A 20,404-nucleotide genomic window follows, 5' to 3' on the forward strand; every position below is an offset into this window, starting at 1 on the left:
ATGTGTCCCCTAACTCTGCTTGCAGTGCCAGGAGACGCACCCGGCTTGCGGTCATTGCGCCAAATCGGGACTCAAATGCGAATACCCAAACTCCCCGGCTATAGTGCATCAGGTATGTGCCGACAGGTGAATCCCGTGCCGCCTCTCTGATTCGATATCACGCCTAGCCGCATCATCAAGTCCCGTTGTTTAGTCTACAAGACATGAGGTTCTTCCAGCACTTCATGCTGCGGTGTTATCCACATCACCCCATAGGGAACGAGAACATCTGGACGCACGAGGTCCCGTGCCTGTCTCAGAGCGTAGGTCCCCTTTCTTCGCCCGTCCAGGCAACCAACCTACCTACTAAAAACCTCCAAAGTACGAATTCCTCATGCACGCCATCCTCGGCATGGCCGCCTGCGACCTGATGAACACGGACCCGAGCCTCCTCGTCTTCGTCATGGCGCACCGCATCAAGGCCATCGAGGCCATCAAGAAGTCTCTGGCCGAGCTGGCCCGGCAGCAGGCACGACCTCGGAGCACGCCAACGCGCTGGTGGCGACGTGTTTCGCGCTGACGTTCCAGTCGGTGACGTTGGAGGACGGCATGGCCGAGTACATGACCTTCATCCGCGGCATCCTCATCGTCGGCACGCTGATGTGGATCAAGGGCATCAAGCCCATCTTCGTGAACGTCATGGGCGAGGATTCGAGCGCCGTGCTGGAGCCCAGAATGGCCGACCTGCCGCTGATTCGGAGGGAGTGGGCGGACGGCGCGGTCGAGGCGATTGGTGGGCTGAGAGGGCTTTGCCGGGACGTGGTGGAGGTTGAGTATTTCGAACTCATCATGGCGATGGCGACGAAGCTGCACACGTCGTCATGGGAAGGTAAGTCGCTTCGACCGATGCTGAACGTGGAAATGCTGACGAGCGCTGCGTTACATAGCATACCAAACCTTGACAAAGCACTACGGCTGGTGGATCCAGCTCCCGCACGAGAAGTTCCAGCGCGTCATCGACACGGGGAACCAGACGATGATCCTCCTGGCGAGCCACTGGATCGCGCTGAAGCAGATCATGGCCTTCATCACCAACGCCGAGCACGAGTGTCGCGAGAAGGCGCCGCCGCCAAAGGAGGAGAGCGCCGCCGACCCGGGCACCATCCGCTGGCTGGGGTATCTCAACAAGCAGGTCGACCACGAGCACCTCATATACAATCGGTGGCCGGTATGGGTCGAGGCACGGCTGAAACAAGATTTGGGGTTCTTCGGAAAGAGATGCTGAATAGTGGCGCCAGCCGGTGCGATAGAAGAGTGGACGATTTGAAGTCTTGAGGAAACCATCATGTTCCAACCAACTGTCCCTCGGTTCCCAGTCTGGGACGCACGCGTCTGGTTGAGCGGGTGTTTCTCACAGCTGTCCGAACCCGCCATAGTGCTCCATTCCGTAGCCAGCCGATCAAGTCAAGAAGGGTTTGATCAGTTTTCCAAGTCAAGTTACGAACCACTGCTTCGCGCCGTATCCGAGAATCCCAGCACGGCATGCCCAGCCCTACGCCTTGTTGATCAATCGATGCGATCCACGTGGTTCCACATCATCGAGCAACCGACCATGCGTGTCATTTCCGACAGAAGCGAGACGAGATAAGCACTCTTCATCCCATGGGCCGATCACAGGTCCAAAAATATTGCTGATCCTCATCCTCATCAGGCAGTGCGGGCGTTGTGATGTGACCCACCTCTCTTTCTCTCTCTCCCTCTCTCTTCCTCTCTCTTCCTCTCTCTTTCTCTCTCTTTCTCTCTCTCTCTCTCTCTCGCTCTCTCGCTCTCCGCGGCCGCCGTGCCCCCCGTCGTCACCGCACCGCCGCCTCCCTCCCCCTCCCGGGAGACGATGCATCTGATTGGTCAGGGTTGACAAAACGAGGAATGCGGCGCGGTCGGTTGTGGGGCCGTCGGCCAATTGTGACGGCCGGCTTCGGGGCGGGGGTTGACCGACCCGACCGTCCTAACCCCCAACACAGAATAGCGTTGTCTTGTCCTCCTGTTCCTCGGCGTACCGAGCCACCGTAAAAATATAACAAAATAAGAAGTAAGACATGCGAGCAATACGGTTGCGACGCGTAGGTTAGCGTGGGCGGAGTTATGTGGTCATTTGGGGGGGTTGGAGGGAGAGAGAGGGATGGGCTCAAAAACCATTGCTTGTGTTCTTGTTTGGGAAAAGCCAAGCTTTCTTTCTGCCTTGTGTCGAGCCCGCAAGACCCGAGCCATCCACGGGTCTGATGTGAAGCTTGCTGCGCCTCGGACGCTCACGGTATGCTAGAATCTCGATTGGACGGGCTACGTTTTCAGAGAATTCCTCGCACACGTAGATTTTGTTACCTTTTTCCCCCTTCCCCTCCTCATCCTGAGGCTTTATAGTTCGGCTTTTGCTCGACGTTGAAGTCGGCACCCGTGAAAGCGAAACATATAATAAAGGTCGCATACCGTCCCCTTCGGACCCAGGACCACTACACCAAACACACCAAGGTTACCCACTGCAAAAGCTCCCCTTGGAGTCAGTCCTATACGAAATTTGCTTGTTGATTGCTCTTGAAGGACTAGGCGCGATCGAGACAAAGCCACAACCAGCAATACCGACACATCAAGCAGCCCTTCCTCCGAGTAATAGTCGGTTCCTGCACGGCTAGCCAGCAGCCCTGGCAACCCACCATGTCGGTCCTCGCAGACAAGTCCCACGACATCCACGGCACCTCCGCCCTGCCCACCTACGCCTGCGCGACAGAGGTCGAGCTGACCGAAATCGCACCCTCGGCGTCGACTGCCAGCCTTCCTCCCGCCTACGACGACGCCACCGCCACCGCCTCAGCGACGGCGAGCCGAGATGACACGCTCGGGAGCCCGGACGGACCACCGCGGGTGCCCTTCGCGCCCACGGTCCACTTCCAGGTCGAGACCGCGGGGAAGCCGTGGCTCTCGCTGCCCGTCGGCACCCGGCCGGACCCGATCCCCATCTACCGCGTCGAGGCGGGGGGGTCCCGGGCCCCCGGGTCCACTCCGGCGTACGTCTCCCTCCGCTTCTCCCGCGGCAGCAACAGCTGCCACCTCGTGAGGGGCCGCGACGACGACGCCTCGCAGTCGCCCGTGTGCACGACGCTCTACCGATTCGGGCCGGGCAAGCCGCCCATCCTCCGCCTGCCGCGCGCGCTCGTCTCCCCGCCGGGCGAGCCCGCGGCGGACGGGGACCTGGACGTGTCGGTCATGCCAAAGTCCCTCGTGTCGCGGGCCCAGGTCCTCGAGACGCCCCTGGGGACGTTCCAGTGGCGCTACGCCTCTCGCCGGGAAGGTCGCCGCCGGGTGATAACTTAGAGATTCGACCTCCTCGTCTGCGAGCTCGTGACGCGCGTCGCGCCGGCGGGCTCACGTATCTGACCCTGCGACGGCGCGGGTCGCCCAGCTCGTGCCGTGCTTTCGCATCGGTAGGGAACGTTCTGGACCGGACCGTGGGAAATAGCTTCACCTGACCAGGGATCCTGTCCCGTGGACGGGCCGCAAAGGGAAGCCGCCCCGCGGGGGAAGTTGCAAACCAGACTTCGTCCCCGAGCTGGGGGGGGCCACTATGAGCAGAAGGGTGTTGTAGTATTTAAACTAAGAGTACAATGTGCGCTCGCAGATCATCGTGGCGCATGATCTGTAACTGTCGCCGGGCAAAGGCATGTCGTGCCGCGTCAGGGTTACCGCCGTAAATGTCAGTGACTGAAGGGACGCTTTACCACCAATTCAGCGGGCATGGCAGTGTGGGGTAGACGACGGCATTGCAGAGAGTGCCGTTACGAAGGGTTACAAATGCTAGGAACTCGCAGCCAGCTAAGTATTCTGTACAGTAGATTTATCGCCAGAAGGTTCGAAATCCTTCAGCTCAACCGGTGATGTGCGTTGATCCACACCGTAATACCGTAATTGGCTACGGCCAGGCGTGCGGCGTGTCCTGAGATAATCGGGAGAGTGCCTATAGGGCATAGAGGTGGGTCACCGCTCAAGTAGAGAGTAGTGGGCCATTAAACCGTAATCGGCAGACCTCTTACCCGCACCCCTGAGTACAGTCTGCATCCGACTCGCGTGAAATGACCAGCGCTCTACGCGACGGCGCGGGTCGCCCAGCTCGTGCGCGGGCCGGGCACGAGAACGGAAGGGACCGGGCGCAGCGCGGCGGGGAACGGGGGCAGGCTGGCGGTCGACCTGTCGCGGTGGACGGGCGCGAAGGGCAGCCGCGCGCGGGACGCGGTCGAGGCGCTCGTCGTCGCGAGCTGCGTGGGCATGCTGAAGAAGGAGGTGGACCGGCGGCGGATGCACCAGATGATGATCATAGCCGGTGCTGCCTCGGGAGGTTCCTGAGGCGGCCGGTGCCCCCCTATGGACGAGGTTGCTTCGGCTTTGGGGAGAGACGGTCGTTTTGCCGCGTGTGTAACTTACCTATAGGAGACTGTTTCTGCAGACGAATCCTCATGGGAAACGGAATGAACCTATGATTTATTCAACGGTGCCATGGCGTTAGATTTCCTGTTGGCCACTTTACATAGATCTAGATGGAGTTTCCTCAGGCACTCTCCTTCTCGTTACTGCGCTTCTTGTTTAAGTCACTATCCACCACATCGTCAAGCACAGCCAATCCTTGTCTCTCAACACAAAATTTTGCCCTCTTCAACCAGTCCCATTGCGAGAACAAGTGGAGATTCTCCAACAGCGCGGCGTACTCGGCGGGCAGACCGTCCGTCTGCGACAGAGAGTGTACGGGGTCGGCGAAGCCGCTCGTTGGAATAAACAGTCTCGTCAGCGATGTATCTCCGTCTCGAGAAAGCCGCGCGCCGGCCGCAGTATAGAAGTGAACGGCCGATGCGACGGTGCCGGCGAGAATGAGAGATGCGACGACTCGTCTCTTCGACGACCGCGACGTGCCTGCGCTTGTTCGAGGCAGAACCGACGAAAGACCGAGATAGAAGGCCGAGACGGCTACCGGAGCCACCCGGAAGAGCGCGATGCATCCGTGATGCAGACCAGTTCCGCCGCGGCCCATCCACGCCGGGGCGAAAACGAGCAGCGGCTGGAGAAGAATCGCCAACGCCGTCGCGGGCAGCGCCGCAGCCTGACAGGACACGTTGGCCGCCGAGAAGGAGCGAGAGGCGCGAGAGAGGGGGGGCGGCGGCGGCGGCGACGACGGCGGGAAGCGGAACGCGCACGCGAAAGGCGGCCGCCGGTTCATGATATCGTGGGGCGATTGGAACGGGGGCTTCGAGGCCGTGTTCCCCCAGGTCCTCGGGGCCTTGACGGTCCTGTGGTCGGCGATTTGGCTGTTCCACCTTGCCTTCTCCAGGCAGCACGTTTGCGGGTTTGAGAGGGAGGCGTGGCATTTGGCGGGAGGAGAGAACGAAACGTACCGGATGGCAGAGTAGAACGATCGTTACGTGCGCTCCAAGAGAGTGAAATGCAACTCTAGCATCGGCTTGGGATTTCCATCCGTCTGAATACTTCTCTGCGAGCGCATCATGTTAAACAGTTGAACTTGGACTCGAAAAGCTACTTGTATTGTTCTTCTGGGGGGGGGGGGGAATGGTTTGAAAATTGATATGGCTGACTGAATTCGGTTTTATGATAGACTCTTTGAAAACTTGTCTCTATGGTTTCTCGTACCGACATTGATCGCGTAAAGAGCTCACTCTTATGTTTGGACCGCAATCATTACGCGGAACAGTGATTCGCATTCAGGTATCTGAAGATATGTAGCCCGTGGGACTGCCTCGGAAACAGCGATGATGTTCCCTCGCTTCCTAATCCCCCGGTATAGGATTGTACCAGATGGCTCAAAGCCTGAAAATCAACGTCGGTGATTCATTTTCACCCGGTGCATCTTGCTTCCTCCCAGAGATGTCGGTAATCTGCGTCATTTCTTACGCCGCGGCGACTGGCGCAATCTTGCCACCGCCCAACTTGGCTTTCTGCCATGTAGGTTAGGGTCACAATGCCATGGACGCGAAAAGGTCAAGCCATGTTTGCTTACCAGGAGCGGCACAGAGCACACCACACTCAGCGCGGCTGCCGCAAGGAAAAACGCCCAGATACTGGTCATGGCGCTCGCAATCTCGGGGATCACCAGGGCCTTCTCGGCGTCCGTCAACTCCTGGAATGCGCTGCTGCTGGTTCCTGCGATAAGGTTGCCGATCTCGGCGTGGGGGAAAGCCGGGAGGGCATCGCCGACCTTCTGGACGGCTATGTTGTGAAAGAGGCTTCCGCTGATGGCCAGGAAGAGAACCATGCCGAGGTCCTGGGCTGGGCGTGATGAACTGTGTCAGCTCTCTCCGTACGACCAAGGGTTTTGGGAACGTACAGATGGTCATGGCGCCGACGGCATTTGCAATGTCGTGAACAGGGACCAGGGATTGCACAATGGCGAAACCGGCCACGATGTAACATCCGGTGCCGGCTCCTACGAGAATGTTGTATCCGTAGATGTTGGCATTGGCCGTAGTGTCATTTACTGTGTCTGTGGGATGGTGGTTAAGGCCGGTGTGTTGTTCGTGCTTCTGAGGGTTCCGAGGAGACTATGATAGTAGACGTATCGGATGTATGAAAAGACTTACACATGAGAGCAGTGCCAATGAGCGTAAGTGAACTGCCTCCAATGTACCAGACGGGGATCATTCCGTATCGCGGCATCAAGAAGCCGTTGACCATGGAGGCGAAGACCATGAACATGATCAGGGGAAGCAAGCGGACTCCAGCGTCGAGCGCCCCGTCGTCCTAAGTGATTGAAAAATCAGTTCCCGAAGAGCCAAGAAGCCTTACTGACCTACCTTGATGAATTGAAAGTAGAGCGGAACGTAGTATGTCATGGCCTTGCAACGATTAGCTCCATGTGCGAAAGGGCGGGGAGAGGGATAGCCTACGAGGACAATTCCCGACGACAGGAGTACCTGAAGCTGCATGTTGATCAGGATCGGCTGCTTGAAGAAGTGCAGGGGTAACAGGCGATTCTCCTTGGAGACCAATGGGTTCAGCTTGAGAAGGACGACGAAGGCGATCAAGAGGACGCCCGTGACTATCCACAAGGCGATGACGGTAGCGGACCGGAAAGGGTAGATGACTCCGCCAAATGTGAGAACAACGGTCAGGCAGGCTGATCCAGCGATGAAGATGATTGAGTTGACCCAGTCAATGAGGCGCAACTTCTCGGCCAGGGTCTTGGTGGGATGGGGGTCGACGCTTGGGAATAACAGGAAGTAGGCCGGGGCAAAGGCAGCGCCCACCGGGAGGTTAACGTAGAATCCCTGACCGCCGCTGGTCAGCACTTGTGTGGCATGGCAGGAACTGAAAGGGAGAGTAGAAAAAAATTTACCCATCTCCAGGTGGCACTGCTTGCGGCAAAGGCGCCGCCGATCTAAGGCCCACAGAGTCAGTAGTTGATTGGGGACCTCAAACAGAAAGATGTTGAAGATGTAGACCCACTTGATGTTGAAGACGCCGTATACCTTGCCCCAAAGCAGGATGAAAATGGTGCCGAGGGCGAAGCCGGTGCCGATCCACGACAGTAGCTCGAGACGGCCAAAGTCGTTGATGATGGCCGGCTGGATGTTGGCGACGATGATGTTATCGAGTGAGAAGAGGAAGGTTTTGGAGAGCATTGCGGCGTAAGCGACGGCCCACTGAAGGGGAGAAAACGGGTCATGTTAGCAATAGGTAGATACCCAGGCCTAAGCATAACGAACGCTATGCTATGCCAGATCGAGGCCAGGGGCTTGCTCACCTTCCAGCCATGAATGTTGCGAGCACTAGTCTTTTCGACCGAGGGATAGTCGCAGCTGCTGCCGTTGCGCTCCCGGGGGGACTCTGGGAGTCGGAATTCGCAGTGTCCGCATGCTTCTCGGGGTGGGGCCCGTTCCGGCCCGGCGACATGTTTTCGAGGCTCATGTTCGGAAAATCCAGTAAGAGGTGTTGTGTACCCATGTCGGTGATGGGCTGTCGGCTGAGATGTGAGGAAGTATTTGGTAGAAGTAAGGTGAGTGCAGCATGCTGTGTGGTAAAAAAAGAGGGTGTGTTCAGATTAATGCAGCCCGGGAAGGTGAAGGAGACGGAGCGCGGGCACGGGACGGAGACGGAGGCCAAGGGACCCACTCTGGAAAACAGTGACGCACAGGCCACTCATGCCGAGGAACGGGGCTTCCGCGGCCGAGGGAGAGCTTTCATTCGTCAATCAGGGTATCCACTACGGGCGCTAGTCCGCTCTACACCGAGGAAGTCATCTTATTGGTCAGACTAGAAGCGTCCGTGGTACGTACTTACAGTACCTACCTACCTAGGCCGTTACCAAAGGTACAGAGTACCTATATACCTAATGACAGTGGATGATCTGGACAAAAGAATCCAGCAGTCAAACAGCTGATCCAGACGCATATCAAAGTATCTGGACCAAAAGTGCAATATCTTATTGTTTAAGAAGTCTGCTATACACATCGAGATAGCAATATAGAGCAATCGATGACAAGGAATGTTAGAGAATGGTTCTTGTCAGTCCTATAATAGAAATATCTACTGATTTTCTGTCTGCTACGGCATATTCCAATGTCAAGGCCGCTATCTCCATCTTGATGTCCTAGGCCTGTCCCAAGCTTCAGCCCAGCGATGCTCAATTTGGCCAGGCCGAATGCCCGTTTGCTTCCGCGGTGCCCTGACCTGATGCCTTGGCGTGACGATTTAGGGGCCGCGTTTCCAACTGATGACGTCGGATGCTGCGATATTCATCGAGAATGGTACGGTAGTCGCTTGGCTTGTACCTGACAAACCACTCTTCAAAGACACTGCTCTTGTGGAAGGGGTTGAGGCCCAGATCCCTCATGAGCGTGTCAATGTACTGCTCCCGTAGCTGTGAGCGCGATGCTGCCTTGTTTACTGGCAACGCGTTGCCCTTCTGCATGACCAAAAATGATGTTACCTACCGGAATGTAGTCGTATATGAAGTACGAGTGCTTCCTGCCCTGCTCGAGGTACCTCTTTCTGGTCCACGCGTTGAATGTCGCTGCTTCAAACTCCATGCTAACACAGTTTTTTCTTTTGCAGGACGGCCTGTTCCAGAACATGCCTTATGATAGCTGGACGACGTCTATCCGGCTAAAAGTCCTTGGCAGCAAGAACCTACACGAAGCGACTGCCGACCTCCCGCTGGACTTCTTCCTTATGACGAGTTTGGCGTTAGGCGTCCTCGGCACGCCGGCCTAAGCTAACTACGCTGCAGCTAACTCTTACACGGACGCGCTGGCCCGTCTGCGCCGCTCCCAAGGCAAACCTGCGTGCGCCGTGGTTCTTCCCATGGTCCTGGGAGTCGGCGTCGTGGCGCAGAACCTCGAGATAGAAGACTCTCTGAAGCGCATGGGCATGTATGGCATCGAGGAAGAGGCGCTGCTGGACTCGTTCGAGGTCGCCATCCTGGAGCAGCAGCAGCAGCAGCAGCAGCAGCAGCAGCAGCAGTACCAGGGCGGCTGATATTTCTTTGATTACTCTCTTTCGGGCGCGTCTCGTGACGCTGTATTCCTGTTCTTTTTTACCAGCAGTCTGAAGGATGATGCGGTTGAAACAGAAGGCCGAGAAAACTTCTACATTCCGTCAACGAAGTTTCGTAGTCAGCGGGTTACGGCTAGAGCGCACAGTTTTGGTCTAGATACTGTTCTTATTCTTCGTTACTCTCGCATAGAATTTCCTAGCAACGCTAAATTCACTCCATGAAAGCCAAAAAGGTATACACCTCTCTCCTTGTCTTGATACTGCCACCTCATCTATAGGAACTTCCTCGGCGCAGGCATCCGAAGCAAGCATTCATTCCCGTTCGTCTGTTGAGCTTTCACACGCATCACAAGCCTCCTACACAGCCAAGGAGTTGAAACCGTTCTTTTCATTCCATTCCTGGAGCTTCGCCTCGACATGGGCCACGCACTGGTGCCAGTGCCCTCCCGACTCCTCAATGTGATCCAAGAAGGCGAGGAGTAACCTCGACGAAGCCACGACGCCGTTCAAGGTCTCGCGGTTCCCCCCTTGCACGAGTTCCCGGTACAAGGCCTTGAGGGCCATGGTGAGAGGCCACGCGATGAATATGGCCTGCAGCATGATGATGCTGTTGTGCGCCTTCCACGGCGACGGCAGGATGAGGCGCACCGCGCTCGATATCAGGAACGCCGCGGCCGTGGCGCGTCGTTGGCTCTCGGCGGTCATGAGCGGCGGCAGCCCCTGCTCTTCGCTCCGCGCGATGGCAGACTCGTGCGAGAAGATCTCGGTGGCGCGCAGGTTCAGGGTACATGCTGAAGGCGACCGGGTCTCCGCGGATGGGCGTGGCGTTGAGGTGCCTCTTGAGCAGGCTGAACAGCTCGTCCGTGGTCTTGACCAAAGCGCAGTACCCGTCCCAGAACCCGGCCGAGGCGCGCTCTTGTCCGTGGTCGAAGCAGCGCAGGGCTAGCTCGACCATCAGGACGCAGCCGGCGTAAGACGAGATCTCGTGCCCAGACTCGCTGCTTATGTTTGACAGGAATGGCATTTCCCGCGGTACTAGATCGGACCTCAGCAGGCCCGGGGACGGCAGGTTGATTCGGAAGTTCTGGGGGGGGGGGGGGGGCATTTTGTCAGCTGACCTGCCTTCAAGTGCGTGACGAATGGATGGATCAAATTCACCTTGACATCACCGAGATGGCATTGCCAGCCTGTACGTGTTTTGACGTAACTCTGCAATATATACAGCCCCCAAAATGTGCGTCGTCGCTCTTCCAAAAGGACGGGAATCGTCCGTAGGCGGCAAGCACAAGCGAGAGCCACTTTGCCTCCCATCACCGTCTTGGATCCCGCCGCCCTCGCCCCTCTGGTCCATCTGGGGCAGCTCCAGAAGCGTGCAAAGCATGGCGGCTCGTCCCAGCGTCAGCCAGCTCCTCTCCAGCTTTCGGTCCATGGCCTCGAAGCGGCCGATGAACAGCAGGGCCTGTAGGAAGTTGAGGTCGTTCAGGTAGCCGTCTCGTCCGCATTTCTCAGCGTAGTTGCGTGCCAGACTGTAGCATGTGGACTGTTTGCCGGGGCCCTTTGGAGAATGAGCGCAGCCGGCCAGGGCCACGGCGTAGACCAGAGCGGACACTGCAGGGCTGCTGCTGCTACTGCTGCCGCCGCCGCCGGCCGCGGACTCTGCCAAGAACCGATCTCTGTTCAAGAAGGGGAAGGAGAAGTAGATGGACTCGAAATAGTGATTGTGCAGCGCACTCAGCTCTGCGGGGGATATGTCTTCTTCTAAGTCGCTGTGAGGTAATGAGCGGGGTGAAAGGCAGGGGAGGAGGAGGTTGTCCAGGGGTTCGAGTGCCGAACGCGGTTGATTTGTCCAATCGAAGGCCATATCAGAGCCTGTGCCGTCGTTGACGGAAGTGAATAGGTCGATATCGAGTACGGATGAACCGTTACTGGCGATATCAACAACCGCACCCGTTCTCCTGGACCTGCCCAAGTCCATTGGGTCGTCAGTGGCCGGGTGTCCCGACGCCGACACCAATGAAGGATGCAGGGCCGTCGTCGGTGGTAGCTGATATTGCGAGTTTCGTCGCGACATGGAGCTCGAGCTTGTACCCGACGTGACGGGGTCCGGCATCGCTGACCAACGCGACGAAACGGTCGGCTCCATGGTTTCGAGCCCATCGCTGAGTGGCCCGTTTACGGGTGCGGGACCACGACGTCGCTCGTTCTCTTCAGCATGCCATCTCTGGTATTTCTCGGTCGGCGGTGCCGCGGCTGTCGAGAACGGCTGCCGATTTCATAGTTGTGGTTGCGGTGGGGGGTGGCTGCGGTGCACCTTATAACATTGCCGGAGCTTCTCGGTGGCATTTCTTTTCCTTTCCGGAGGGAGAGACAGACCGTTCGGAGACCGCCGTCTTCGGTTGCCAGAAACAGCACTCAGCAGTCGTTTCTGACCCGAGAAGAAAGAGTGTGAGGGGGAGTGTTGATTCAGGGGTCGGGGAAGACCACCCAAAAGAACCCGGCCTCTGATGGACGAAATCCCCTCGTCTCTCTTCCACCGGGGCCATCACCGAGCCTCAACGACCTGAACAAACCCCTGTGGAACACGAAAAGTCGAAACGTTGCCTTGCCTTGCCTCGGACGTCTACAAGTAAAGCCACACCACACACGCACCCAATCACACAAACACACACACACAGAGAAAAGAGGAATGAACAAGAGCCACGTTCGACAGGGCCAGGTTTCGATTCATCCGCATCGCGTGGCGTCACGTCGGAAGGAGAGTCTCCTCTCCCCCCCGAACCGACAACACATCCTATCCCCTACCCCTATCTTGTATGGCCCCGTCGATTCTCGACTACACTTCTCCTCCCCCAGAGAACCCACCGCCGGTGCCGTAACGTGGGCCTTTTGTGAGCATGACAACTCCAACAAGCGGGCCAAGGCAGTTTCAGTCCAACCCATCCCATATCAACACATCCAGGCCATCTATATACTGCGTAAGGCCCCCCTCTTCGAGGGCGGCGACGACAACTGGCAGCGCAAATGACAGGAACGAACAAAAAAAGAACACCCCGGTGTGTCCCCTCATCCCGCCCGTGTGTCTCTGTAAAGAAGAGGTAGACGAACGGGGGAGAGGACCGCAGGTGTCGGCTACATACGTCCATGGAGAGAGAAGAGAAGGAGAAATGCAAAAAAAGAACAACAGACTTTCCTCAACGACAGGAAATCGCGAAATCATCAGGGAAAGCAAAGGCCCCCCCGCCCACCGTCGAGCAAGAACCTCCCCGGCCGTTCCCTCATAACGCCCACACCATTTCCCCCTTTCTTTGGTTTTTTTTTTCTGTTTCCACACAATAGATTGGGGGTCCCCCCGCCCGAGTCCGTCCATCATTCCCTCACTCGCGTCCTTTGTTTTCGCTTTGTGCGTGGAACACTAAAAGTCGATTGGTGCCGTGAGTGGCGGTTCGTTGCCGGGGCAACCGAGCTTTGGTGGGGTTTCCATGATACCGGACCCGTCGTTAGGAAAGACAACAAACTCGTACCGCGCGGTCGATGCAGATTTCGTGAAAAGAAAAAGAAGAAAAAAAAAAAAAAGAACAAAAAAGGTCGTTACAAGTCGTCAAAAGTCGTGAGCTTCGTTCGTCCTGGAAGTCGGTGTGCTGGGTTTCAACACCCCCTCCCTTCCACTGTAGCCTTACCAAGCTTGGCAAAAACCCATGGGAACATGTATGCGGTCGTCTAGCAGACAACTTTCCCCTATGTGAAACGCATGCCCCTCCATCGGCTGGGCAACTCGCGCTCTTGCACGGCGATGTGGTTCTCTCCCTCGCAGCCAAACCCGCGGCTCTTAAAGTGATCGGGTCCGCACTGCATAGCCGTGCCGTGGTTCGAGTTGGGCCTCAGACCTAGCGGCTCGGCCGCCTTGCGAGCAGTGCGCGAGGTCCACGCGCGGGCGGTCTCGGCAAAGGGGCGGCGGGAGCCGTCGGAGTCGATGCTGCTGCGGGTGCTAGCCGCGTACAGCGGGTTCGGGACCTCGAGGTCGGTATCCATGAGGACGGGGCCGAGGGAGGACGATTGCGCGTGCTTGGCCGGCCTGTTGTTCGCTCCCGTCGGGTTGCTAAACGACCGGCGCACAAAGACGGTGCCGCCGCCGACGGCGCGAGGAGGCCGGGGAGGTGGCAGGTAGTTGGGCGGCGGCGGGGGAGGCATGGAATCCGACGAGGCAGGCTGCGCGTGGGACCGTCGCTTCTGCAGGTCAGGGGTGGACGGGTCCACGGACACGCGCGAGGTCGATTTGCGCAGCTTCTTGGCGGCAAGGGAGTACTCTCCCGGGGGGAATCCGCGCTTCCTGTTTCCGTCGCGGGACTCGGGCAGCGGGTCGACCTCTTCCGTCAGCGGAGGAGGCCATTGGCCCGAGACGCGCTCGGCGAACGACTTTTTATCCACAGGCGGCTTGATCGAATACATGGTGGTTGACGAGTTGAGCGAGGATGGGGGCGGCTGGCGGGTGGAGCGGATGGCATGCGCATCGAAGAAGCCGTCCTTCATCAGCTGCTGGTAGCTGGCCATGATCTCCTCTCTGCTGGGCATGCCCGCGACGCCGCCGCCGCCGCCGCCAGCCGGAGCCATGACCGGCGGCGCACCGGCACCGACACCGACTTCGTTGTCGCTGCCGCCTTCTTGGGCGAGAAGCTTGCTGTCGAGGCTGAGAGGACGCCTAGCCCCCTTGTCCCTGACGAAGCTCAGCTTCTCGCGCAGGCCGCCCCAGAAACCCTTCTTGCTGCCCTGGCTGCCGGAGGAGCTCGAGGGTCTCTTGACGTGGCCGTAGGTGACGGTCGGTTGGTGCAGGAGCGGCTGGGAGTGCTGATGCAGCGGCTGGTGGTACTGCTGGCGTTGAAGCCTCTCGGGCGAGAAGACTCCGGCGTCGGGGGCCTCGACGTAGAAGTCCATGTGGAAGCGGCGCGCAATCTCGGTGGAGTCTTCGGGGCCGAGGAAATCAATGGGCGGCGCGGCCGAGGTACGGTCGTTCATGGACCCCTCGACGAAGCGGGAGTTGGCGCGCTGTATCGAGTTGGCGCGCTTCGCTGAGGGCCGCTGGGCTTTGTAAGCCGTTGACATGTTTGGCGACGGGCCCGTGATCGGGTGGGAGGTCAGCGGACCCGGCGCTGACGAGCCACCCATACCCATTGTCGCTGACGTCGTGATGCTCTGCGTCGATGTTTTGAGAGAGGTTTACCTGCGTGGTGATGACGAGGATGGGTGGTGTTTGCGGCTTGTCAACTGAAAGGTTCAGCGACCGTTTCGCCCTCGCTTTCGAGTCGGTAGAGAGGTGCAATGTGTCGTCCGAGCTTGATGAATAAGAGGGCGAGAGAGAAGGAGGAGGTTGCGACGCCGATGTGCTGCTGCTGCTGCTGCTGTTACGGCCGAGAAAGGTGTTTGTTTACTTTCCAGCGTTACACATGCCACATGCTCATGTACACGCTTGTTGTGGTCTCTCTGTCGTCGCGGTCTTGTTCCCTTGCACGGCTGCTGCAGCAGATATTGGAAAAGGATGTAGTTATAATGAAATAAATACCTACGGCGATGAGAGGAGGGAAAGGAAGACTGTAGAGTGAGTGGGGTGAGAAGGAGGGGATAGACGGGGATGTGCGGAGGTATTGAGAGGGAGCAGTCGGACGGAATGTATGTGTGTGTAAGGTGAGGTGCGTGGTGGCAGCCGTCGCGTGGTTGGGCGTGTTGATCTTGTATGACTACGGAGTAGAGGGATTGGAAGGGCAACGATCAAGACCGGGTGTGTTGACAGGGGCCGGGCGCGCATGTCGAGTCCCCGCTATTGACAGCCAGCCAGCTACGCAGTACAACGGGTAATGTTTTTCTATTGCCTCCCTCTCCTCCCCCTTGCTGTTGTCCAGTAGCCTGTTATTGCTGTCTCACTACTCTTGTAACTAGCCTGTTTACCTACTTGCTTGCCTGCAAGCTTTGCTCGCTCCCCCGGATCACAGGGACAAACCGGGGAAATGGCCCTTTGTTGCTCGTTGCGTTGCTCGGGCAAACAAAACAGGTCCGGCCGCCCACATTTGTTCGTCCCTTGGACGCGACCCTCTCACGCTCCACTTGGCGTATTGCCCTCACCCGCCGTTCTCACCTTAAAAAAACCCGTCTTGAGCTTTGGCCATGTGGCCCCTTGCACATTTTGCTACACTGACTAACACACACACACACTATCTCTCTCTCTCTTTTCTCTCACAGTCACTCTCACAGTCACTCTCACTATCGGCGCTCTCATTTCACTCATCGTCACTCACCACGCTGCTTGTTCACGCGACAATCCTCGCCAGCAATTCACACAGATGGTACTCAACTGTTGAAACCTTTTCCATTTTCCTATGCAAAATAGAAATGAAAATGAAGAAAAAAAAAAGAAAAAAAAAGTACCCAAAATGTTATTACCCCGGCCCTCAAGGCCCAATGGGCAAAAAGAAAAAGAAAAAGAAACCGCCCCCCCTCCCAAACCACTGCCATCGTACGCGATATCCGTATACCCAAGAACACGCATAACAGCACACGACAACCGGGCAACCTCAAGACACATCTGTTATGCCCATCTTCTCACACCACCACCATTGATCGGGTTTCAACCCCCGATTTGAATCAAGCCGAGGGAGGGCCCATCAGCCCAAGGCCTTTTTGCTGAGAATGAAACAGGATAGCAAGGAAAATGTTCTGATCGCTCGTGGCTAGACAAACAGCCGTCATGATCATAGAGAGTGTTGTTGAGAGGTTGTTGCGCGTAGTAGTAAGCATGACATAGGAAAAGCGGCCAAAGCACGCCGCGAATGGCTCCCCCCAGTGGTTTATACAGTTTGATGAATTGCTGCCCCCCCCCCCCCGCCCGCGCCCATCCAAACACACCTGGATGCCTGTCCCAACCAAGAACGCCCTGATGCCGGATATATCCATTCCTACAGACACAAGAAAAGCTGCCGAAACGCCGTTGAAGCACACACGTACCGTACCGCACGTCCCCCCGCCTGGCTCAAGGCACAAACGAGTTGTTTTGCCTGAGCTTTTGCGACCCATCGGCACGCTTGTATTGCATCTCGGTCGGATGGTAGGGGTTGTAGGTGCTGTGGTGAGGCTCCTGCGGGCGTTGTCTGTCGTACAGGGAACGCGTGTCCTCAGAGAAGGTCTCCCCGTACCCACGCTTGGCGCCGGCACGAGCAATCTCGGGCACCGGGTTGTACATCGAGGGAGGTGCGGCCTCGATGTAATCCGTGCGGCCGGCCAAATGGGAAGGTCCCGTGAGCCTCTCGATAGAAGGAAGCATAGGTGGCAGCTTGGTGCCCATCTGAGGGGGAGCGTCCGACACGGGAGCCAACTGTCTGGGAGGCAGTGAATCTCTCCTGTACTCGGACTCGCGTCTGGTCATGTCCATGTCTTTGGCGCCGGGCGCCGAGCCGTAGACGGAGGGAGACGGCGGCACCATCATGGCGGAAGGGCGTCTGTCGTACACATCACGGGGCGTCGGCGGCGGGTTGCTCGTGGCGTATTGAGAGCTGGGCCGGCTGTAGCCGTACGTGGAGGTGGAGTGGTACGGCGACGGCTGGTTGGACTGGTAGGAAGTGGCCGTGGGCGAAATGGGCAGTGGCTGCGCCGAAGGATGAGGGTACTGGTGAGGGGGGTAGGGCGCGCTGGACGACGTGTCGGACCCGAATCGCAGGTGAACATTCGTCGACGGCGGTGCCGGGCCGTATGCCATGGGCGGCGGTGGAGGCGGCGGCGGCGGCGCCTGGAACGACGACTCGACGGCGGAAGGCCTCCGTTCGGGGGCAGGCGGGTATGCGGCGCGGTGTTCGCTGCTGTTGCTCGTCGATCGAGCTCGGAATTGGTCGGCGTTGCTGCGGATCTCGGGCGTCTGCGTTCTCCTGCTATTCCTGTACTCGTTCTCCGGGTTGTTCTCGAAATCGTTTCCGGCCGGCTTGCCGTCACGTCTCCTCATACGTACGTCGCGGCGGATTCTCACACGGCATCCCTGCTCCGAGATGGTCTTGCTTAGGCTCGTGCTCTCCGTGAGGCCAGGGAACTTCTTGGCGCTGAAAACGTTGAAAGGAACCGACTTGACTGCCAGTCTGTACATGAAGGCCGGGTTGAGGGCCTCGTCGGCGGCATCACCGTCCGGGTCGCGATCCTCCTCCTGCTTGATGTCCTCGTAAAGGTGGAAGGCCAGGACGTAGCGTCCCTCGTGGCGAACTGACAAGTCGGGGAAGAGGAAGTAGCCGGCCTCGCTAGGTCGGTCGAGATAGGCCATTCCGGAGACGGGCATGCCGGTCAAGACGGGAGCCGAGGTGGCGGCCGGGGTGTTGACGCGTCCATGGGCCATGGGGCGAGCAGGGCAGAGCTCGGCGTAGAGGAAGAAGTTTGCCCTGTAAATGAAGGTGACATCGCGGGCTTCCTCTCTGGTAGGGCCCTCGTAAACGTGCAGCTGCACGACGGGAGGGGGGTCGACAGGACGACGGTCAGCGGCAGCTGTGTATCATGAAATGTCAGAAGGCGGTTCAGACAAGACAGCAGAGACATTGAGATGTATATCTTACACTTTTGGCCGGAACCACAAGCACGCGCACGCTCAGGCTGTTGCAAGACCTTCAGCTCGTAGAACATTCTCTTGCCATTCCTCGTCGGCCTTTCGGTGAAGGTCTCGGACTCTCCGATGGTGTCCACCGGGGGACGGTGCTCGACTATGGGCGTCATTGTGAATGGTGAATGATAGGGTTGGTTGTAGGGTTATCGGGTGGTGTTGTTGGTGGTAATCGATGCGGATCTACCTCGCAAGATCGGATTGAGGTCGATCGACAGCCGTGCACCAGTCTGGTCGAGCGTTAGACACCGAGTGGCCGGTCCAGTGGCTCATGCGTGATGCAGGCCAAAACGACGCCTGCGCTCATTCGTTTCCCCCTCCCCTCCCCCTCCCCCTCCTGGATTCAGGGAGAATCCGGCAGGTAGAATGCTGGCCCCAACAGAGCGGAACGTAGGGCGCGAGGCTGTCTCCACCAGTAGTGACCGACTTACCAAACACGCAAAAGCAGAATGAATTCAACGGTGGCCGTCCTTGGAAATAGCAAGCCCTTTCGCTTCGTACCGGGTCGAGAGTCGGGGGGCTGTAGAGAGCCGGGGCGGGGAGAGGGCGATGTCGACAACGGCGACTGCGACTGTTGAGGTTGTCGAAGTATCGCGGACGACTTAGTGCGGTTGGTGAACAGAAGGAAGGGGAAGAGAGCGGCGGGTGGGAATGGGGGTTTGATGAAGGAGAGCGATGTGAGAAGAGTGGGACAGGGTGGATAGAAAAGAGTGGGAAGCGAAGGGACGCAATTGGCTTTGGAGGCGTCAGAGGTTCTGATGGCTGGGAACTTGGCTGGACGGGGGGGGGGGGGTGGAGGGAGGGTATGTAAGAATACACCACCTAACACACACTTACCTGTCTACTACATACCTACTGTAGTAGTACTAGTAGACCTGGCACGAGGTGGACCAGACAGTGTGTCACACGGAGGTAGACTTGCTTGGGGGAGGGGGGGGGGGGGGTGCCCAGTAGCACAAACAGGGGACTAAATAGCAGGCAGGGCGGCCTACGACTTTGAACTGGGGGGATTTTGGCGCTGCCAAGGGGGGCGGACGACGGTGGAGAAGGGAGCAAAGAACTGGAAGACACACCCCCGGGTGCACATGTCGTCCCGTAAGTTGGCACTGGGTGTTGGTGTGGGTCTGGGTGGGAGAGGGACCCAACGCCTTGGACTGGGGCCCCAGTTGACTCGGCGATAACTGGTACCAACTAGGTATGTATGCTTGCTGTGTTTGGGTAGGTAGGTGGTGTGGTGTAGTGTACGGAGTAGGTAGGAGGAGTAGGGATAAGGCGACAAAAGGTGGCCGCTCCGAGACCAAACTCAGAACAGCCCGTACCGTACCCGCCATCTACCCAGGTAAGTAAGGTACCTAATGTAGTAGTAAGGTTAGGTAGGGTAGGGTAGGGTAGGTAGGGCACCTGGGTTACGGATACTACCTCGGTATGGTGCTCAGTCCTCCAGTCCCTCTTCATTGAAGGCACACTGGGACCATGCGTATCCGTAATTAGCACGACACCCCCCTTTTCCTCCGGTCCTGTCCCGGGTTCACGAGAGCTTGATTCATTCTGTACGGCCCTTGGCTAAACCTTTATGCGAATGGTGCACCTCTTTGGAAAACCTTGGTCGGGCGGGGAGGTGCCGATGGTGCTGACGGCGCTGTTGCGAAGCTAGATTGGGCTGACTTCCCACGATGGCGTACGGGGGCAAGACAGCACGCAGTTCAAACAGGGGGGAGGGGGGTGATGCTGCGGCACTGTCAGGCAGGTACGGATAAGGTAGGCAAGTATCCGCATACTCCGTAGGTAGCTGAGAAACGACAACTATCCGTACATACCATGTAGTAATATGGATGGATACCTGCGACGGGCGTCTATTCCTGGGCTTCTCGTCTTGTACCCAGTGCGCGAGCGAGAGGATCAACCAAGACATTGGACAAGTACCTCAGCACCTACCTCTGTAGGGCAGCGGACGCTAGATTCAGATCTAGTCTTTAGACGTCGCGCACTTCGTCACCCGCACATGGGGGGGAGAGCGAAGACGCTACTACACACCAAGCAAGATGCTAGCGAAGCGCTGGCTTGGGTTCTTTTGCTGGCGTGTCGAACCCGAGGATGTTTGTGCTGGGGGGAGAAGGGGGACGATCTGCGCGGATTGGGTTAGTCAGCATCCTGTTGGCTGGAAGAGTGAGAGATTGGGGTGACGGTGCGTCGGGTGCCCATTTACCGGTATACCTACTTTCTCTGCTTCGCATGCTTCGCAGGGCAATGGCTGGCTGGTAA

At 57.9% G+C, this 20,404-nt stretch overlaps 10 protein-coding genes across 10 annotated transcripts; 3 read left to right on the forward strand and 7 right to left on the reverse strand.

Moving 5' to 3' along the window:
• GLRG_07365 (uncharacterized protein) lies at positions 1-1,264 on the forward strand (the record flags this gene model as incomplete). The annotated part of the gene is made up of 4 exons (XM_008098050.1): positions 1-112; positions 219-302; positions 362-868; positions 927-1,264. The coding sequence occupies 4 exons, from the start codon at positions 1-3 to the stop codon at positions 1,262-1,264; spliced, it is 1,041 nt and encodes a 346-aa protein (XP_008096241.1).
• A 1,424-nt stretch (positions 1,265-2,688) lies between these two features.
• Positions 2,689-3,345, forward strand: GLRG_07366 (uncharacterized protein; the record flags this gene model as incomplete). The annotated part of the gene is made up of 1 exon (XM_008098051.1): positions 2,689-3,345. One exon carries the CDS (start codon positions 2,689-2,691, stop codon positions 3,343-3,345), a length of 657 nt encoding a protein of 218 aa, XP_008096242.1.
• A 767-nt stretch (positions 3,346-4,112) lies between these two features.
• Positions 4,113-4,483, reverse strand: GLRG_07367 (uncharacterized protein; the record flags this gene model as incomplete). The annotated part of the gene is made up of 2 exons (XM_008098052.1): positions 4,113-4,387; positions 4,450-4,483. 2 exons carry the CDS (start codon positions 4,481-4,483, stop codon positions 4,113-4,115), a joined length of 309 nt encoding a protein of 102 aa, XP_008096243.1.
• Positions 4,484-4,573: 90 nt separating this feature from the next.
• GLRG_07368 (uncharacterized protein) lies at positions 4,574-5,236 on the reverse strand (the record flags this gene model as incomplete). The annotated part of the gene is made up of 2 exons (XM_008098053.1): positions 4,574-4,784; positions 4,959-5,236. 2 exons carry the CDS (start codon positions 5,234-5,236, stop codon positions 4,574-4,576), a joined length of 489 nt encoding a protein of 162 aa, XP_008096244.1.
• Positions 5,237-5,921: 685 nt separating this feature from the next.
• GLRG_07369 (major facilitator superfamily transporter protein) lies at positions 5,922-7,652 on the reverse strand (the record flags this gene model as incomplete). The annotated part of the gene is made up of 6 exons (XM_008098054.1): positions 5,922-5,969; positions 6,032-6,300; positions 6,359-6,514; positions 6,612-6,771; positions 6,825-6,866; positions 6,918-7,652. 6 exons carry the CDS (start codon positions 7,650-7,652, stop codon positions 5,922-5,924), a joined length of 1,410 nt encoding a protein of 469 aa, XP_008096245.1.
• A 1,001-nt stretch (positions 7,653-8,653) lies between these two features.
• Positions 8,654-9,059, reverse strand: GLRG_07370 (uncharacterized protein; the record flags this gene model as incomplete). The annotated part of the gene is made up of 2 exons (XM_008098055.1): positions 8,654-8,890; positions 8,964-9,059. The coding sequence occupies 2 exons, from the start codon at positions 9,057-9,059 to the stop codon at positions 8,654-8,656; spliced, it is 333 nt and encodes a 110-aa protein (XP_008096246.1).
• Positions 9,060-9,102: 43 nt separating this feature from the next.
• GLRG_07371 (uncharacterized protein) lies at positions 9,103-9,507 on the forward strand (the record flags this gene model as incomplete). Its single annotated transcript, XM_008098056.1, has 2 exons — positions 9,103-9,208; positions 9,260-9,507. The coding sequence occupies 2 exons, from the start codon at positions 9,103-9,105 to the stop codon at positions 9,505-9,507; spliced, it is 354 nt and encodes a 117-aa protein (XP_008096247.1).
• Positions 9,508-9,882: 375 nt separating this feature from the next.
• GLRG_07372 (tat pathway signal sequence) lies at positions 9,883-11,635 on the reverse strand (the record flags this gene model as incomplete). Its single annotated transcript, XM_008098057.1, has 3 exons — positions 9,883-10,245; positions 10,274-10,609; positions 10,748-11,635. 3 exons carry the CDS (start codon positions 11,633-11,635, stop codon positions 9,883-9,885), a joined length of 1,587 nt encoding a protein of 528 aa, XP_008096248.1.
• A 1,625-nt stretch (positions 11,636-13,260) lies between these two features.
• GLRG_07373 (uncharacterized protein) lies at positions 13,261-14,691 on the reverse strand (the record flags this gene model as incomplete). Its single annotated transcript, XM_008098058.1, has 1 exon — positions 13,261-14,691. One exon carries the CDS (start codon positions 14,689-14,691, stop codon positions 13,261-13,263), a length of 1,431 nt encoding a protein of 476 aa, XP_008096249.1.
• Positions 14,692-16,540: 1,849 nt separating this feature from the next.
• On the reverse strand, positions 16,541-18,255 carry GLRG_07374 (uncharacterized protein; the record flags this gene model as incomplete). Its single annotated transcript, XM_008098059.1, has 2 exons — positions 16,541-18,030; positions 18,099-18,255. 2 exons carry the CDS (start codon positions 18,253-18,255, stop codon positions 16,541-16,543), a joined length of 1,647 nt encoding a protein of 548 aa, XP_008096250.1.
• Positions 18,256-20,404: the final 2,149 nt, after the last annotated feature.

The sequence above is a fragment of the Colletotrichum graminicola genome (genome assembly GCF_000149035.1).
Source record: "Colletotrichum graminicola M1.001 genomic scaffold supercont1.30, whole genome shotgun sequence".
NCBI lineage: Eukaryota > Fungi > Ascomycota > Sordariomycetes > Glomerellales > Glomerellaceae > Colletotrichum > Colletotrichum graminicola.